This window comes from Nestor notabilis, unplaced genomic scaffold, assembly GCF_000696875.1.
Source record: "Nestor notabilis isolate BGI_N333 unplaced genomic scaffold, ASM69687v1 scaffold2400, whole genome shotgun sequence".
NCBI lineage: Eukaryota > Metazoa > Chordata > Aves > Psittaciformes > Psittacidae > Nestor > Nestor notabilis.
Genome location: NW_009911376.1, coordinates 13,530 through 33,332, shown reverse-complemented (window position 1 = coordinate 33,332; position 19,803 = coordinate 13,530). Strand labels below are relative to the sequence as shown.

Below are 19,803 nucleotides of genomic sequence, written 5' to 3'. Positions count from 1 at the left end.
TTTGGGGAGGATTCCAGCAGGACGCAGGAGGAAAGGGCTGACAGAAGCCAGAACAGACTCACAACCCTACTCTGCCGAAGCAGCCAGGTACAAAGCAGACCCTGTTATCTCCAAAAACCAGACCTTCTGGAGTATCAAATAGCTTTAAAAATGGACATAACATGATGCAGACACAGGGCAGAGAGATGACTCAGAAGACAATGACACTCCTGGCTTGTTTGGCTGCCCAGAGATACATAGCATCTCTGCAGGTGCCTTGCACCTCAGCAGTGCTCTAGTGTGGTCTGCCTCAAGTGTAGCTATTACCAGAGCACAGAGTTTATTCTTCTGTCAGATCATGAGTTGGACAAGATGGGAAACCAGCTGATGGTTTGGGAAGACTGGGAGAGACTTCAGAAGAACACAAGCCTGGCACACCAGAGTCATATAGGAACTTCTTCAAATCCTTCCTAAAGCACTGGAACAATAGGGCTTAACATTGGACTACTACTTTGGGATCAAGCATAGCTTAAACCTTGGACAGTGGTGAGGAGTCATGCTGCTGTTCAAAACCCAGCTGCAGGGAACTGAAGGTGTCCCAGGGAGAATTAAACCTCAGAGTGAGGACATAAACGCCTCAGCCGTTGCTCCCCACACAGCGTGTTTATGTATGTTTATGCATTCTTGTGTGGCCCCAACATCACTGTCAGAGCAAGTGCAAAAGAGAACAAACCCAAAACAGAATAGCAGAGTAAACCAACCACCCCATAACCAGTGCACAGAGGGGATTTGGTTATGTAAGAATTTATCCTTCCTCTCTCAAAACCTGTCTGGTGCTCAGAGGCTCATTTCTTTCTATTCATCCCCATTCCTGGCCTGTATCCAAACAGCTTTCATGGCAGCCAAATACAGGCTTTTTAATTTTTATGCCTCTCCTGCAGTGTGACAGGAATTGTTGGAACTTGTGTTGTTTCCTACGCTTGTCTCCAGTGCTGCGGCAAGAGGAGCCTCTTGCTGCCAGGTTTCCTGTCTCTCTTTCCCCTCTGTTGGGACAGCATGCAGGAGCTAGGGAGCTATAAGCAGCTTAGCTGGGACGCTTAGTGCACCCTGGCTCCATCGTGTTTGTCTGCAGAGCTGCAACAAGACAGGAACACGGAGCTTTTTGCCCGTTAACTTGTACCCAGGAGAGCCAGTTGCCCTTCCATGTGTCCCTGTCACAGGCACACATGGTTTCTACCAGCTGTACACTTGGAAGGGATAATGTTTTCCTCACCATGTTTACCAGTTCACTCTCTTTGCCCTCTCTGGTCCCAGAGAGATGTTTTCCCTGGCAAAGCCCAGCACAGCATCCACCAGTTGTTCTCCCATCAATCGTGCTGAATAGCCTGCTGAATGCAAAGTGCCCACCAGAGCAGAAAGTGACTCGAGATCACTGCTGGTAAAACCTGGGGATATCTGGGTGCCCTGTGGACACTGAGCAGAGGTGATAGCTCCAGGGATGACCCATGCTTGATGCTTCCCCCCTCTCCAGGGACACAATAAGCTCTCAGGGCAGGGACACCAGCAGTGCAGACATAGCCCCCCATCTCAGCACACACAGATAGGCTGCATTGCCCTGCTGTCCACTTTACTATAGTGCAGGGAAGGGAAATTTTATGTAAGCACATGCAGACACAGTCAGTGACTCTTGGCTGTTGCTCAGCCTCCCAGCATCAGCCTCTGATATGCCTTCTGGCATACATATTTATGATCCCAATTATCACCGTACAAAACCCCAGGTTGCTGTGAAAATAAATGATTTTTAATCTAAATTGCCCAGTTTACATACTTCACCCACCTCTGCTTAGCACAACAGCTGGTGTTTACCAACTTTTCATTACTGTTCCAAGCAACACAAGAAGATACGGGCTGGAGAGGACCAGCCGCCTCTGAGATAAGATGAGCTCAGGTTTGCCTCTGCCTCAGACTTGCTGCTCTTGCACATCACTGATGAGCTTCCAGCAGCAGTAAGTTGTGCTGGAGAGCAGCTTCTGTCAAAGGCCAGGGTTGACAGAGATGGATAAATGATATGACATCCATGGACACCAGCTACAAAACCTGGACATTGAGCTCTCGTACAGCTCTGCACAGGCAGTGTGGTTTTAGCAGGAGTGGTGCAGCAGCATCAACTGTGGTTGATTGCTCTGGTTAAGGGAAAGCCCAGGTGTGGGACTTCAGGATGGGAGAAGTGGCTGGGTTGGATGTGGATGGTAAGGAAGTAAGGAAGGTCTCTCCATCCAGCCCAGTCTCTGTCGAGCACAGACCCAGTGAAAATTTGCAGCACCGTACAGTGAAGGAATGATGCAAGATGTCTGCTGATAATTATTGTTGGGTGTTGTATTTCTACAGGAAAGACTAGTTTCCATGTAAACCCAAATAAGCGTAGCTATCTCTACATTCCTCTTCATGTCTGTATTTATAGTTATCAGCACTTCCTTTTTCCTAATGCCTTGGGAGGCTCACACCGGAACTGAGACGATCCAAGAATTATTCTTGTCATGGTATTTCCACTGCCCAAGAATGAGCATATGTTAAAGAAATCCAGCCCCTCTTCATTCCAGGCCTTAAATGCTCCCCCTGAAGCATTAAATAAAAATGGGATCAGAGTGCCAGCACTGGCTCTTTAGTGGGCTTACATCAGGACTGGTAGTATTGGTGCCTGGGCAGTTGCGCTGGTGAAAGTTTGGAGTGAGGTGGGTCGGCACCACATTCAGATGCCAACACCCAGATGCACCAAAGCCAAAGCAAGGAGGTTCCTACAGCACCTTTCACCCTCTGGAACTGCTGGAAATGAAGGTGCTGCTTTAGAAGCTGTGTGAGGGCATGTGCTGCTGCACGTGGTCCCCACCAGTCCTATTTCCAGCTCGGCTGGCTAAGGATGGAAGGAAGGAAAACTCCTGGGACTGGGCATGGAGCTGACAGTCACATGTGGCTCAAAATCAGTCACAAGCCACAGCAAGATAATGATACCTGGTGTAAGAGGAGACTTGATCCTTCCTTTCCTCTATTTTCTCCTCTGTCTGTTAAGTGCTGGTGAAGGAGGGCTGGACACTGGTAGCCTATTGTAAGCGAAGTAGCTCATGTGTTTCTGCAGTCTTGCTCTTCTTGGAGCAACATCACAGCTCCGGCCAGGCTGTGCACCCTGCAGCACCTTGGGTGCATATCCCTTACATGGTCCCTGTGCTCCCTCCCTACATACACGCATGGGTGTTCTCTGCTGCATCTGAAAGAAAAACAGCTCCAAGTTCCCATGCCCTAGGAATGATGGACAACATCCCTCCACCCAGGAAGGGGTGGAGGATGATAACCCCCAGCCTGGCTGCCCTGGGACCTCACCTCCTCTAGCACAAAGTCCCCTAAGCATCTGCTTCTCTGTCCACAGAACTGCATTGGTGGCTGCAGGGAGGTTGTATCCTCACCCTCCCTTGGGCACAAGGCCCAGAAGCTGCTACACACAACAAACTGCTCTAAGTTTCACTTTATCTCCAAGTATTATTGCAGAGCTTAATTAGCCCTGGCCACCCTGACCCCTCATCCCTCCAGGAAACATCCCAGCTTTGTCACAGTGTGTGGGAGCAGGCAGGCAGACAAGGGAGAGGGGAAATGATGTTTTATGGGATGTTCCCAAGGCGCAAGTCTCTTTCTTTTTCCCCTCAGGCATCACAAATTTGTTTGCTGTGATTTAAAGAGGACACATTTGGTTAAAACTGATGGGCCAGATCTACAGTCCCTGCAAATCAGGACATCTATGTTTGACTTCATGGAGCTTAACTGATTTAGACCAGCTGAGACGCTGACCCTCGTGTTTAAACAAAGCCCGCTTTTTCTCACTGGTGCTGGGCAGCATGGCCTCAGCTTTGGCTCTGGAGAGGATACTTGCAGGGATGTTCTTTACATGATTCATCCTCCACTGGGCTTAACTTTGACAAGAACCACAAAAGCCACTGGCCACTGGTGTGGGTCTGGGGGTTCTGCCAAAGATAGAGGCACAAGTGCAGAGCCTGACCAGTGGTGCAGCACCAGCCCCTACAACCACTGTCCACAAAAGCATCGCTGGGATCCCTGGGCAGCAGCAGTGGTGGCCTTGGGCCTCATCTCAGGGACCCAAAGGACACTGCTGAGGGTAAGACAGGCTGGGTGCTGCAGGCAAGCTACCGTGGGACTGGGCAGCATCCCTAAGTGAGGTGCTGGGATGAAGATGTGTGCAGATCTTGGTTCCAGGGCAGGGTATTTCTGCACAGTGGCCTGAACTGAGAACAGGCAGCCCTGTGAAAGGAGGCAGGAAGATTCTGGGGATTGGTTCTCCTCTGAGCTTGCTGTATTTCAAATGGGATGACGATTTATCTCTGTGCTCAGGACTAACGCTCCCCAAATGGCACTGCAGGAATTCCTGGTAAACAAGCAGTGAACTATTCATTGCCCCAATGATAGATGCCTCACAGGGATTAGAAGGGTAAAATGAAGTCAGCATTTGCAAAGAGCAGTGAGGAAATAACTGTTCTGTATTTAGTATTTCCAAGCAGGGAACCACGGCAGGAAGGTGGAAGGACTTGGAATAGGGTCTCCTTGTGAAGCCCCCACTGGGCCACTGGTTGTGAAAGCAAAGAGTTGAGCTGGAAAAACTGCTCAGTCTTCACTCTGCACCAGTCAAGACTGAACACTGAAGTCAGCATTAGCCAGGAAGCAGCACTTGCCCACACGAGGCTGCAAACGTGGGCAGTTATTGCTCTCTGGTGGTGAGATGGGCTGTGGAGGAGAGCTGCTGCTGCTCCTGCTGCTATCAGAAGGCTCCTTGGTGCCTCCCGCTCCTCCTGCTTGCTCCGCAGAGGAGTTTTTGCTTCTCTCCACCCATGTAGGTCAGGGCACATGAAGGCAGTTGCTGTCCATGGGATGCTGCTTCTCCTGGAGCTGGCAATGGCCCATGCAAAGGCTCTGCAGCTGCCTCTCATGGACAGAAGTCCCCTTGTGCCCCATCAGCGCCACTGCCCAGGGGCTGGATGTGTGCCACACAACATCATCAAGTCCAACTGCTAACCCAGCACTGCGAAGTCCACCAGTAAACCACGTCCCCAAGAGCCACATCTACACGTCTGTTAAATACCTCCAGGGACGGTGACTGCACCACTTCCCTGGGCAGCCTGGTCCAGTGCTCTTTTCCTGTGCAGGACCCATAGAGTGCTCATGCTTTAGATACTGAAAGCACACATGGGCTGTGGGGACGACGAGGCCACCCCAGCTGCTCCAGTGTCATTGCTGAGCTGAATGGCAGGGCTGGGGTAAGGGTGAGCTCTGCCTGCCCCCGAGCTGCTGCCCACCTGCATTCAGGGCTCATCCACAGCCTCTTTCACTTCTCCTTTCCCTAACTCTGCCTCTCACTGCCACAAGCTTTGGGGGTGCTTTGTACCAAAGAGGTATGGGTCACAGACCTGCGCAGAGCAGACAGGACAGAGAACAAGTGGGAATAAATAAAGGAGTTGCTATTCAAGTTAAAACACATCTGGGTTGGGCTGAGCTGCCCCATGGGACCTGAGGTGTGTGGGGCAGCTGGCAGCTGGCAGCACTCTCTATCCCCATCCCAGGCAGGGCATCCACACTCCAAATGCCATCTGTTGCTCAGCACCACTGCACAGCACCACTGCTGCTGGGTCCCCATCCTGCCCAGCTGCCCAGCCTCGATGTACTTCCCTGCTCCTGAAAAATGCGGGCAGGGTCCCAAGTGCTTCATCCCTTTCCCAACAGGGACAAGAAGACCAAAAGCTGCAGCTCCTTAGGATGTGGTGCTCTCCAGGGCCGATTGTTCTGCAGAGCACACAGACCCATGCCAGTGGCACAGCACGATGCTGTGCGATGGCTTGCACTGGAGTCCCCGGGCTGTGGTCAGTCAGACAACATGGCCACCTTCACTCAGCCACCTGGGTCGGAATGTGGCACAGCCCACTGTGCCCTCCGGTCCCTGCAGGGCGCCGGGGATGTCACTCAGCTTGGCACGGATGAGGCCCTGCAGCTCCTGGTCTCCCAGCTCGGTCGCAGCGGCAAGGGCCAGGAGGAAGTAGGCTGCTGCATCCTGTTCATCCTAATGGTAAAGGACAGGGCAGGCATTAGGAAGTGGTTTAATTGAGGGTCACAGGGAATAAGGGAGCTGGAGCAGCGCCCAGTGGTTCCAGGCAGAACCCAGTGACACCTGACTTCATTGAAATGGGCTCCATACAGTCACAGCTAAGCGCCAGCACCTCTTTCCAAATTGTTTTTCCCCCTTCAAAAGCTGGCTGTGCCAGCATTGTGTGCATTCATTGTAAAGCTGCGGATAGGATGGAGAGTCACAGGATTCAGCTGCCCACATGTGTGGCTGCTGTGCCAGCAGATGTGATACTCCACCTCCAGCTCTGTGTCAAGACCAGAGTGCTCGACACAGCATCATGGAAAGGTTTCCTACCTTCAGTTTGTGCAGGGTGAGGTTGCCAAGGTGGCAATACACCTTGCAGTAGTACAGGGCCTCTCCAGAGCACTGCAGCAAGGGGGGACGCAAGGCAAGGGTCTTCAGGTAGCAATCTTCTGCCATCTCATACATATGCAGAAAATAGTAGACTGTAGCCAGGCGGTGGAATGCAACCAGCTCTTGTAATTGATCTCCTGGAAAAGAGTTGCTGATACAGTCACCCTGCAACAGCTCACTACCCATCCCATGCTGAGATGCCTGGGGATGCATTTGCTCAACAGCCTGGGGACATGGATGTCTTCCTAAGGAGACACTGGGTTAGTAGCTTGTTCAGAGAAAACAGAGCCATGGGCAGGGCTGCTGATACCAAGGCTGGACAGATTGCCCAGAGAGTAAATCATTCAACCAGGAGATTTCTTGGGTGCTGGAAAGGGGCTATTACAAGACTGGTTCCATCTCAGACATTTATGCTGGCATTTTGCCCATTCGAACTATTTCTGTAATGGGAAGGGATGAGTTTACCAGAAGAGCCAGGGCAGAGAGGAACTGTTCAGTCCTGTGCCTTCACCAGACTTCCTGTGCTCCGGTGTAGCAACCACCCTCCACTCAGAGAGTCCCACCACCACCGTGGCAAAGCACTCCCATGTGGCTGTCATGCAGCTTAAAAAGGGAAGCAGCCTTAAAACGATGTTACCACTTAGGATAAGAATAGGCCCATCAGTCTCCTGAGAGCAGGAGATCCCTCTTTTACATGCACAGTGTTCCCATCCAGAAGGATAACCCTGCCTGCAGGAGCCAGAACTGTGCGTGTATGTCACTCACCGACCCTGATGCTCAGCCTGGCTGCCAGCGTGGCAAACTCCAGTGCCTTCTCGTAGCCCTGCAGCCTGATCTGCAGCTCTGTCAGCTTATTGAACAGCCGCAGCTCTGTCTTAGAGGCCTTTAGTTTTCTGGCCAAGGGCACAGCACCTCCCTGAGGAGAGAGGACAGTGAGTCCAGGTTGTTCTTGGGGTTATATGTACAGTGCTGCGCACAGAGGGGTGATAGAGCAGCAGGACATGGAACAAGTGCTTGACATAGCAGGTAGATGATGGAGGGGTTGAGTGATGCAGGTTCAGGTTCTAGCTCCCTCTATCCCTCGAAAGTGATTTTCATATTCCAGAGCATGGTTCTCAAAACCTGAGCCTCACGTCTCTGCCCTTCCTTACATGCCTGATATTCCGACCCTGAGCATGTCCGCAGGATCAACCAGCTCACACCTAACACTGCCAGGATTTGTAATGTAAGGACCCTGTTCCCACCTCCCGAATGATCCCTAGGGAGAGCTGCAGCCACTGCAAAATACATCTGTGCTCCAGACTTCCCCCCTGCAGCAGTTTGCACTCTGGCACACTCAGAACCATCCCATCCCTCTCCACCCTCCACCCCTCCAGCCTGGTCACACAGTGCTGCAGCCAGCCCAGGGCCAAAGCTCCCCATGGCCATCACCTTGCGTGGACACAAGGACAGAAATGCTGGGAGGGGTCAGTACCCTGTAAAACTCCACTGCCCGATCTCTGTTTCGGCTGCCATTAAAAAAGGTGTCACCTGCTTTTTCATAAAGATCCATGGCCAAGGAGATGTTCTCCCCTTTCAGAGCAGTCTGAATGGCTGCCTAGAAGGAAAATGAACTGGAGTGAGTCTTGGAAAGAGATATTTGCACATAGACATTTGTGTGATTAAATAAAACCAATCCATCATAAACATGAGCCCCAGTGCTCCACACAGCATGGAGACAGGTTGGGCAGCAGGCATATATGGGTATCTGGAGGACCCAAAACATCTCCTCTGTGTGTCCAGGCTGGTTCTTTGAGGATACCCCAGCTCAGTGCACCCCAGCAGATGCAACCACTTTTCTGCTCTGCTTGTTCTGAACATGTGAAAGGATTTCCCATCTTTTAATAGAAGCTGCTCCCTGAATGAAGGAGCCCTGAGATTTTATGAGATGCTATTCCACTTTGCAGCTCAGCTGATAAAATAATGCTAGAGATGGAAAGAAGCCAGCACTCTTCTACTCCAAGAAGTCTCCAAGCATTTCCCTGGCATCTCACTCCTTATCTGTGTGTTTTTCAATGGGAGCTGGTCATCTAGCACCTCCAGCTTCCTTTGGCACTCCTACATCATTTTCTCACTCAATAAACTCACTTACTTTCACCCAGAAATCCTCTAAACCCAGTGTATGAAGGAAAGATAGGAAATTTAGTGCCAGATAGTGCATGAGTGTAAGGCAACAGCTCCTCCTTCCAGCAGCAGGTTTACACTGCTCTTAAGAACTTTCTTTTCCTGGTCTTCCCGCTGCAAAAAGTTCCTACTAAGGAGCTCTGATGGGAATGTAGCTGATCAAGGTGGGTATAGGATGCTTCAGCCACCTCCTCCATACCTGAAAGTACATTTCCACCAGCTCATCTTCTTGCATAAGGTAGTAGAGCCTTCCCGCCTGCAGCCAGGCCTCTGCTGCTTTCACAGTCTCCTCAAGGTCAATGAAGATCCTTAGACTCTGTTTAGTGCAGTCCATGGACTGTCTCAAAGCCCTGTGATAGTGATAGGCAAAAAGCCATTACAGAGAAACCAGAGGACACTCCCAGCAATGAGCCACAAAGCTACACCACCTCCCCATTGGCAATCCTGTCTTCTATAGCTGCCAAAGCATAGAGACAAACGGACAGCTCTGAGCAAGGTAAAACCATGGAAGTCTCCATGCCTTAGTGCATGTGTGTGTTATCATTTGGCAACCTTAGACCAGCCCAGGATCCCAGTGCTCAGCACAGCCCCAAGGTAGCTCCCAAAGGGGCTGCTCCCCACCCCTTGCTAATAAAGAAGGTTTTGCCCAGGTCATCTGCAAACCCTATTTGCCCCTACACTAAACCCCAAAGTCACCCCCAGCTACAAGGCAGGAAGCGCTTGCACCTTTGTTTTCCGTACAACACCTAGCACCCAAACCCACATCTCTGCCCAGTGTCTGTCCCTTGGTGCAGCCAAAGAGGCACATCTGTGGCTACATCTGCAAGACCTTAGAGCCTCTTTTGAAGCCCCTGGTCACTGGAGGACAAAGGGACCAGCAGCAGGATGAGCCAGCGGGTTGGACACGCTGCCTGCAGAAGGCAGCTGTGGCTGAGGGAGCAGCACTGGGCAGTGCCCAGGGCATATTTGTTTGCTTGGTGTCTCGCCTGTTGGCAACTGGGCTCCAGCTGTCCTTGGAGCCCAGGGAATGGGGCGCTTTATGATCTTAAATAGCACTGTTCACATGACAGGCTTCTGCTTCCTAAATACCTTCCCTCTGAACTCACTGTGACCTAGCAAGGCAAGGTTAGCATCCAAGTTAACGACAGCCCCTGCTCATTTGTCCTTCTGGAACATGGGAGTTAGCCCTCCACTATTCAACACATTTGCCTTCAAAGACCAAAGAAAATCTGTGGTCTGTCCAAGTGTCTTTCTCTCCCCTCCCACCTAATCTAATCAGTCACCTGCATGTGTCAAGCAGGAGATTGAAAGGTGAATTGATATGGGGTCTTAAGTACATCCCTGGGGAAAATATTTCAGCAGAGATATGAAAGACAGACTCAGAGGCTGGAGGCTGAAGCCAGACTTATTCAAATAACAGATAAGGAACCTATTTTTACTGGTGAATGGTGGTTAATCACTGGAATAAGCCTCCAGAGGAAGTGATGAATTCCCTGTGGCTGGGTGCCCTCTGATCAAGGCTGGGTGTCTCTCTGAAAAAACTGTGTTTGGCCAGAACCCAGTTCTGTCCCAGCTAACAGGCACTGCTCCTGCTTTGGGTGAGCATGGACCCCACTCTAGCAGCATCTAGCAGCCACAGACAGGACTTACTCAGATGTGTCCAAAGCTTGGTAGAGCTGGCTGAGGGTCTGCCATACGTTGCCTTCCAGCTCTCTGTCCTGCAACTGCTGTGCCAAAGATACCCAGTGCTCGTGGTAGGTGATGCAGGCCTGGAGATTGGGGGACACTTTGCTGTAGAAATGGCAGAGAGACTCAGTGATGTGAAGCTGACCTGCATGGTACAGGGAAGGGAAAAGGACAGGTCAAGGGACTGCATTACAGTGCTGTACACAGAGCTGAACGCTGCCTTGGTTCCCGCCAGCACAGCTGTACTCACTCCTCACGTTATGCCACTTCAGGGCAAAAACCAACGCCAGTTCATAACAGAGTTTGCCATCCTCCATCCTCTGCCTGTTCACCATAGCCTGTGCTAGCCACAGCAGCACCCGCACCAACTCCATCTCCAGGTCTTCACTGCCCTGGAGCTCAGCGTAGAGCTGAGACGACTGGAGGAGGTAGAGCTCAGAGAGCTGGCTCGCCCCGCGCGAGAGGCTCAGCTGCCCCAGGTTAGCCAGGGCGATAGCCTGGTTCCTCTTGTTCCCGGTCTCCTTGGCTTTGTGAAGGGCCCGGAGATAGTTCTCTGCAGCCTTTTGTACCTGCCCTTCTCCTTTGAGGGCAATGGCCAGGAGATTGTGCACCGCTCCACCTTGAGTCACGCTGTCTGTCCCATGCAGAGAGCGCAAGAGCTGCCACATGATGTCTGCAGCGGGGCCCGGCTGGCTGTGCAGGACATACATCCACCCCAAAGACAGGGAAGACTCAAAAGCCTCCTCCTCACCCATCAGCCTGCTGAGGGTTACAGCCATGGCTGCATAGCAAACCGCCCCATCCAACACTCCATGCTGGAGGTACATCCTGGATAAGATGGTACAGAGTGTCCTCTGGATGGGCACAGCTCTGCTCTCACTGGAGAAATGCAGTGCTTGCTTGAGATAGAAACAGGCCAGTGCTGGGATGCTGCTCCTCTCCAGTTGGCTTCCCAGGAGTTTGGAAGTATTTTGGAGGATAAAGCCAGCTCTCCAAGTGGGTGTTGGTGTCCCCTTGATGCCAGTGGGAACAAACAACCTGGCAGAGGCCAGTGCGATACTTGGCAAATACTTCTTGTCATACAGGTAGCTCAAGATGGGGGTGGCATCTAGTGCCATAGAACTAGTGTCCAGGCTGAGTAAAGTGGTGGTGAGACACTGAAGATGCTCAGTAAAGGGCAGCACTTCTTCATTTTTTCCCAGCTGCAGGAAGAGCTTGACGATAAGGAAGCAGATCCGTGCCTCTAAGGGAGCATTACCCACAGCAATGGCTTCCCTCAGGACGTACATCATGACCTCCAGCTCGTTCTCAGAGCTGAAAGAGCGGCCAGGCAGGCAGACGAGCAGAGCCACCATTTTTCCCATCAGGGAGGAGAACTTGTGTTTCATGTTCTGCTTCAAGTAGATGGAGGCAAGGTTCACATGCAATGCAGCCAACAGGGGCAGGTCCCCAAAACCCCTGTCCAGAATGCTCATGGCTTCCTCAAAGTAGACGCGAGCCTGGGAAAACTTGACCTTTTTGATGCACAGCTTACCCAAGAGGAAACAGAGCCTGACATGAGCCCAAACTGAATGAGTCCTCTTGGCCCAGTTCCTGGATGTTTCAAGGTACAAGATCAGTTCATCCTCATCAGAGAAACCATAAAAAGTGGAGTTGAGAAAGGAAAAACTGAGATCATAGAGGCTTTGAAAACTGGGCATGTAACTGTCTTGGTTAAGGAAGGTCAATATGGGGTCAAAGACATCAGCATCTTCCATGTGTCCAGCATTCAAGTCAATGAAGAACTTGGGATCATCAAAATCATCCAGCTTCTCCAGGAGAACATCTTCCAATGTATGAGGGGCTGATTCACTCGCTGGGCTAGACAGCTCAGAGGTGCTAGTGGTCGCCAACTCATTTATTTCCTCCCAGGACTGCAGCAGCTGGATGTCTTTACAGCCACGAAGAACTGCCTCTGGAAGAGACAGGCAAACCATAGTGGGATATTTCCCCATGTCAAAATTCACCCTCAGAAGTCATCATAAAAGCATCTCATTATGTCCCTTCCACGTACTCACCTGACGGCACTTTTGGGAACATGGCTGTAGGTTCAAAACCATCTACACAAAGAGACAAACAGAAAACAAAAAGCAAAGAGCTTTCTAGACACTCCCAGCACTGCTCACTGCAGGCTGGACATGTAAGGAGAGGGGGGACTCACCCAGCCGGTACACAGAGGTGATGTCCGTGCATGCCAGGTCACTGAGGAGGGTGGTGAAGTGCTGCTCACCACCATTGGAGGGTATGCGCAGGAGTGGGGACTTTTCTTCCTCACTCAGAAACACCAAGCCCTTTCCCCTAGGTTGAGGCAGACATCAGGAGAAAACAGTCAGTGCCTCCCCACCTCCTGACACTACAGCTGTCCTGTGCGCTGGGCTGAGCCTTCCCACCCCTCCTCTTCCTCCCACCAGAAAAGGTCTGCTGCAGATGGATACAATCTGGACACCTTCCCCATCAGATCTTAGATCCAGCTTCTCCATGCAGGAACTAATGGGTACCAGAGGGAAGGACCTATTGATCTTTATTGTCTCCAGAAGCCCTCTCTGAGGTCAGGGCATCATCTGATCTCTCTGTAGTGTCAGAGAAAAATGCCTAAGACTTACCCTGAATAAGCCTGATCCAGGAAAGCCCAGCAGACCTGGCAACAGGTTAGGACCTCACCCTCCCACACACATTCTTGGAGGAGAAGCCTCTTTGGATGGGTACTGAACCTGACCTTGTCTTTAAGCCACCAACAAAGACAACTGCCCAGGTCATCAGAGTGGGGTTGTGTCATCCACCCTCCCTCCCTGGACAACTTGTGTCTGTGACCTTGGGAGGGCCTTGGGAGCGTTTAATTCTGCTCAGTGATGAACCGTGCCAGTGGCTGTTCTGCCTCCACCTCCCACAGAAAGCAAAGGGGCAGGAGGAAGCAGAGCAGGACTTGTTTCCTTGGCAGTGATCGCTCTCCCACTCTTGTCACACTCACAGCTCCTCGGACAAAGCCACAAAGTCAAGAACATTTCTAAGTGGAACTGTGAAGCTGGTTTGCCTGGTACACAGATGTCCTGGGCTGCCTTAGCATGAAGCCAGGCTTAGCCCAGGGCCAGATCTGTTCCTCTCCAAAAATCAGCTGAGGCAAGTGACATACGATTGCTTTGTCTGGGCAGAGCCTCCTGCAGCCTGTTGACAGCACAGCCTTGCCAAGGCTTCTGCACAGACTTCAAATGGATTCTCTATGAAAGCCTTGCAAAGCAAATCACCTGCCCTGGACTCTCACATAGCCTTGAGTTGGGACTTGGAGCCTTCCCTTCATTTTCTCCTGAGTTTAATTTAATTGACATGGTAGCAGTAAACTTACAGAGGTTCGCAAGCCTCGGGACTTATGTATCGAGTTGGGACAAATCCAATGCTCCCACTACTGAGGGATTTGCCCACAAACCATGGGAGTCCTGGAATGAAGAAGCCGATGACTTCTACGATGTCTCCTTTGGAAAAACTCAGTTCATCCCACGCTGCTCCTCTGTGGTCCTTTGTGGCTGTGCACCTGCCTTTGACTGGGAAACCAAGGCAAACAATGGTATTTCAGTGTGAGGCTACTGTTAAAACCCTCCTCGCTGGAGAGAACTTGGGCAAGAAGACACTATGATTTCAGCTTGAGAAGGCTACCTCCCTGTCCCCTAAGATTCATTGTGCTCTCAGAGTCACATCTTTTCTTGAGAAGAGGATTATAATAAAATACACAAAAGACATGGACAAATGCAACACAGCCAAAGACTGAAACCTCTCAGAGCAGTTTGGAAGGTGGCTGGAAACATGAAGCTTCACAGAAGCTGCAATGTCTCAGCTCTCTGACAGGAGTGAGATCTTTGACAGTGCAAATGTCCATCACACTTCATGCCAAATTCACACCTGCAGTGACTTCTCAAGTCCAACATACACTGAACAGCACCCGTGTCCAGGCGGAAATGGCCTGGTGAATGGTGGGCACAAGTTTCACATGCACACTGGTGGGAGACTAAAAAACTTCAGTCCTGAAAGAATTAAAGGAGTGATAAAATTGCAATAGAACACAAAAACCCAGTGGCAGAAGGATACCGATCATCCTTCTAAGTACATGCAATTTGCAAGCTCTGTTCTTCATTCAAGAGAGGCCAAAGATGTCATATTCCCTTAAAGCACCTTGCAATGGAGTGTCATTGTCAGATCAAGAGATGGGCCATTTGTACTTGTGGCCAAACCCAGATTTGCAAGAGCTGTGCCCTTCCCTGGGGAGGGCAGCTGCACTACACGGGTATCACTCACCAATTGGCTGAGTGGTTGTCCCATTGATCTCCTGGGAGATGCCAAAACTCACAGCATAATTCTTCAGGAACCACCTGCAAAGTGAAAGGGAACCACACTGGTCCTCTCTGAGCAGCCCTGTCCTCAGGCCAGCACCAGGGATGGTCTCATGGAAGCAGGACAGATGTTCTGTCCCCTGGGAGTGACAGAGCTGCTATGGAGCATGGCCAGCACGGCCAGTCTAGTAATTCCTTGTAATGGTGTTACTGGGTATGGAAGGCAGCTTGCACCTCACAGCTGCAGCCTTACACCCCATGGTAAGAGCAGGACAAGAGGAGCTGCGGGTGTCTTTGAGGTTCATCCAGGTGTCCAACATGAGGCCCCACTTTGACTGGGCTACGCCTTTTCTCTCAGTCATTCACGTGTAAATCTAAATAATCTTATGTATGACCTAAATCAATACCATACAAGAATGATACCTGAAGTATGCCCTTGCTCTGTCCCTTTAACAGGACCTGAATTGGTTCCAGTGGTTGTCTTATGTATAATGTATAACCTCACAGAACTGTGCAGCTCTTGCCCACTGCTAGAGGCAAGAGCAACTTCTCACTCCAGGCTTGGTGCCAGCTCATGCATCAGAATCAAGGAAGAATCTTGGCTTGAGCTCTTTTAATTGTCCAGTCTACTTACTGGTAAAATGGGTGACGTATTGGCTCTAGAGCTGTCACAGGCACCAGGCCTCGCTGACCCGTCAGTAAGGACATCCCTTCCCACCTGGACTCCTCTCCAACCTTCTTCACATGGATCAGATCATTCTTGCAGAGCTGCAGTCCTTCCTCTCCCTCCTGCTCCGGCTGCCAGGCACCGGGAGTTGCTCTGGAAAAAAAATTACCTGCAGATAGAAAGAGTCGTGCCCAGGTCAATGGCATGAGTGCAAGACACAGCCCAGCACAGGGTGACAACACAGCCCTGCTGAGATGCCTTTGTGGAATTCCCTACGTATGCAGTCCCTCTCACCTTCCTGGAGTAGCAGGCCCATATATATGGTGGCCAAGCGATCTTCATCCACAGTAACTCTGATCTCTGTGTCCTCCATCAGAGCACAGTTTAGCCAGTACTCCTGGTCAAAGAGAAGCTGTTCCAAGCAGCTGCCCACATAACCTATGAAACCAAGAGGGAAAGCAGTGTTAGCATTCTCCTCCATGGGGCAGAATGAAGTGCTCTTTGGATGTCTCCTAGTTTGCCATCTGCAACCAAGCTGTGGCGCAACAGCCTCTAATTCTGTCTCCATCCCCAAAATGCACTGGAGGGTTTACCCAAAAGTCATCCTCCTGTGTCTCGCTCACTGTTCCAGACAGTGAATTCATGTATCTGTAGAAGACACCAAGGCCTTCTAATTAATATTCTTCATCTGTCCACCCTGTGACATTACTGGCTTTTTTGCTGACAAAGAATATCTTCTCCAAAAGTCCTTCTCACACCAACTGTTTAGATCTCCCACACCTTGGAAACATTACCTAAAGTCAGATATGTGGAAAACTTCCAGACTTCTTCTAGGGTTTTGAAGGTGAGGACAAACCGATCCTCCTGTGCTTGCATACAGACCAGCCTGGCTGACAGCTCCTGCACATGGAAGACAAAAGAAGATTAAGGGATGGATCTGGGAATCTGTCAGTGCGGGAATAATACCCCCTGGAATGAGACTAGGCACTCATTTATTAGTATAGTTGAGACTGAAGCTGTGTGAGTTAGTTGCCTGGGGTTAAGGGGATGGTGCTGTAGCCAGCAGCTCCAGGCAGCTCAGAGCTTCCAGTATGAGGCTCCTGACATGAGGTTCAGCCTTGCATCTGCCTCTCACCTGTTATCAGTTCATTTCCCCCATCGTTCCGCTCCCTTACAGAGTCCCCATGTGCAGGAACATACCCTGCAGCAGCCTTGGAGGAACTTCTCTTTCTCAGCTGGGTTTGGTATCCCATCATCACACATCCCATCATGCCAGGAGCCTCCCAGTACGTCCTCTGCCCTGCCAGACTGGGGCTCTTACCTTGAACAGGGCACAGACATCTCTGTTGTCACTCTCTAGGGCCCACAGCTTCTTCCTGGCTGCTTCCTGGAGCTGGGAATTGAGGCAGCGGGAGGAGCGGCTCTCAATGGAGAAGAAGAGCGAAATCTCTTGAAAGGAAAACATGCAGGGATAAAGGGGAGAAGGAGCTCCATCCACACAGAGCTGACTCCCTGCAGCCAGCCCCACCAGTGCCTCCAGCCTGGTTGTGATGTTCAAACAACACAAACCAGGCCACTCACCCCCTTCAGCAGCAAAGCTGAGGAACACAAGGGCTGACAGGGGGTTGGTTAACTGCAGTGCCAGGCCTTGCTGCATTCACCCATAGAAATATGGGTGATGCCAAAGGCAGCATCTTACCTGGTGGAAAGCCCTCCCTGACAGCCAGCAGCACCAAGGAGGTGTCCGGAGAACCTTCTGCTGCCTCAGTACCAGGGTTTCTTGGCTCTGATGCCTCAGCCTTACCTAACAAGGACAGGGGACACAGAAAAGCTGCTGTCAAATTTTGTGGTAGAGGTCTAGGACATTCTGCCTAACCATGCCACCTGAAAGCAAAGCCCATGGGTTGCAATGCAGATCTGGCTGGGGATCATCTGAATCTGGTCTCACCCTAAAATCATGCTCAAGGTTGGAGGCAAGATCCATGGGACTGATGCGTCCTAACTACATGATACGCGTGATGACTGGCTTCTCTCCCGTGCTGGAGTAGCTCTGAAGTGAGAGAACTTCCTTTCCTTGCTCTTGGGACAGACTCTCACTGAGCAGATCTGGTAGAAGGATGGCCCTCTGACACAGAGTATTTTGAAGGAGACCTCAGAGCAAGAGCAATTTCCCAGCACAGGAGAGTTTGCTCATCAATTTGACAGTCAAAATGAGATTTTGCCCCCCTGCCTACTCTGGTCGATGTCTGAAACCCAAGCTGCATTCTTTCTGCTTCACACATCGTCAGCTATTGCCATAAAGGATTTAGGAACTGAAACTTCAGCTGGTAATTATGCTAATGAAGGCTGAGGCACATAAAAATCCAGCTTGCTCTTCCACAGCTGTATTGGCTGTGGAGGGGTAACAAGATTAAAAACCAATTTCTGTCAGTAATCAGATTGGACTTGTAAGATAAACATGTACCTGGAGATCTGGAGCTGGAACGTGCAGCGGCTTTTGTAAGTCACTTCTGTGACCATAACTATACTCTATCATTGTTTTTAATGAGCCAGCTTTGCTAATCAGTCAAATAAACTGTTATTTGCACACAGAATTATAATCCTTGTTTATAGTTAGCAGTAGAAAAGAATGGCCCAAGGCTGGACCTGCAATGAATGAGCTTTTCTTTGAAAGAAAAGGCTCTACATTTCTCAACAGTTGATTTGAGCACACTTAACAAAGGACTTCATCCAGCAACTCACATCCCTTCTACACATAGGGGAAATGGAGATGGGTAATTGAAATGAGCCAGAGGCAGAGCTAATGTGAGCTGGCTTCTAGAGCTGGGCTGGATGGGACTGCTCCATCCCTGCCTCTCCTCCCTGCATCCCGACAGACCCTGGTGGGCAGGAGTTGGGTCCCCCTTCCCCAAGGACAGGTACCTGATTCCATGGTCTTGTCCCACCACCATTTTCCCTGGTGCTGCAGGAGGTCCCAGTGGGGCAGGAGCACGGGCGAGTGGGGGCAGCAGGAGTCACACTCTTCGCCTGGGGAAGACGGAAGGTGAGGAGAGGCGTTTGGATCCCCGGCAGGATGCTCCCTGCCCAAGAGGTCTCCATATGATGTGCTGAAGGAGGAGGCAGGTTGGACACTGTTCATGCCACCTCTGCCCGCGGCATAATGATGCATGCTGGTGGGTCTCCGCAGAGCCAGGCAGGGGCCAGGGCTTGCTTGGGTGAGAGGAGAAATGGGTTTCCTCCCACGGCACTTGCCGATTTGTTGTTTATTTCTGTTTGGGCCAGGCTCAGAAAGGGAACTGGGAGCTGTTTCAAGAGTCCAATTGAAACTGCTGGCGGGAAGTTGTCCCCAGTCGTGCCAGTGACTCATTTACCTCCCTGGTGCTGAAATGTTTTGTAATGGGGGGCAGGAAACAGTCCCAGCCTAGAGCCAGGGCTCGGGGCTGCGGCGCTTGTGGCACCCGCTGGCACCAGCTCTCATGGGGACACGTGGCCGCAGCTGCTGGCCCTGAGCCACCTCCCTCCTGCAGCCCATTAGCACAGCCCCGTTAGATCATTTGGGCACTTCCAGCATGGGAATCACACCGCGGGGGCTGGCAGCACCCCATGGGCTCTGCAAGCCTTGAAATGTTTGGGTGCTCCTGGGCAGCAGTGGCAGCAGGATAAGGACAGCAAGGGGGGGTCCTGAAAAGCCAACAGCATGGGAATAAACAACCCCCTGAGTCATCCTCTCCCTTCCCTCGCCAAAATGCCCTGCCTCATTCCCCACACACCCCAATCTAGTGACACACGTGCCCAGCAAGAGGAGGGGACACCAGTGGCCATCTCGGGAAAGGCAGGCAAGCAGGCAAAGGGATCCAGTGCTCAGTTCCACAGTGGCCCCATCAGTGGCATGAGCTTTGCAGCCACAGGTCTCACAGTCCCGCCGTGGCATTCCCATGAACAGCTTACCTGTGCATCCCAGGGACAGGTCCTGGTGCCAAGGGGTCTCCAGGCAGCAGCCCATGTGTCCAGCAACTCCAGAGCCCTAAGCTGGGGGGCTGGTGGAGCACTGACAGGGGGGAGCGCGCTGCTCGGCACCGCAGCTCGGCCCCGGCCACAAACACAATGCACAAAGCGCCTTTTGAGTGGCACTGTCTGCCCGCAAGGCGGAGGCGATGGGCATGGAGCACAGAATGGCTTGGGTTAGAATCATAGCATCATAGCATCGTTTAGATCGGAAAAGGCCCTTAAGATTGAGTCCAGCCATTAACCCAGCACTGCCAATGTGCTAACCACTAAACCACGTCTCTCAGTGCCACATCCACGTCTCTCTTAAATGCCTCCAGGGATGTTGATTCCACCACTTCTACCTAAAGACTTTGTTAGAAGCCCCCTGCCACGGGCAGGGACACCTTCCACTAGAGCAGGGTGCTCCAAAC

The 19,803-nt window shown here is 51.4% G+C and overlaps 1 protein-coding gene across 1 annotated transcript; it reads right to left on the bottom strand.

Moving 5' to 3' along the window:
• Positions 1-5,956: 5,956 nt before the first annotated feature.
• On the bottom strand, positions 5,957-18,412 carry SH3TC2 (SH3 domain and tetratricopeptide repeats 2; the record flags this gene model as incomplete). Its single annotated transcript, XM_010014299.1, has 17 exons — positions 5,957-6,091; positions 6,452-6,648; positions 7,277-7,427; positions 7,986-8,108; positions 8,874-9,024; positions 10,325-10,505; positions 10,611-12,314; positions 12,418-12,459; positions 12,561-12,697; positions 13,740-13,935; positions 14,684-14,757; positions 15,353-15,554; positions 15,680-15,823; positions 16,180-16,285; positions 16,707-16,834; positions 17,085-17,189; positions 18,308-18,412. Coding segments are annotated over 17 exons (3,881 nt in total), but the record flags the coding sequence as incomplete, so codon positions are not given.
• Between the last annotated feature and the right edge of the window lie 1,391 nt (positions 18,413-19,803).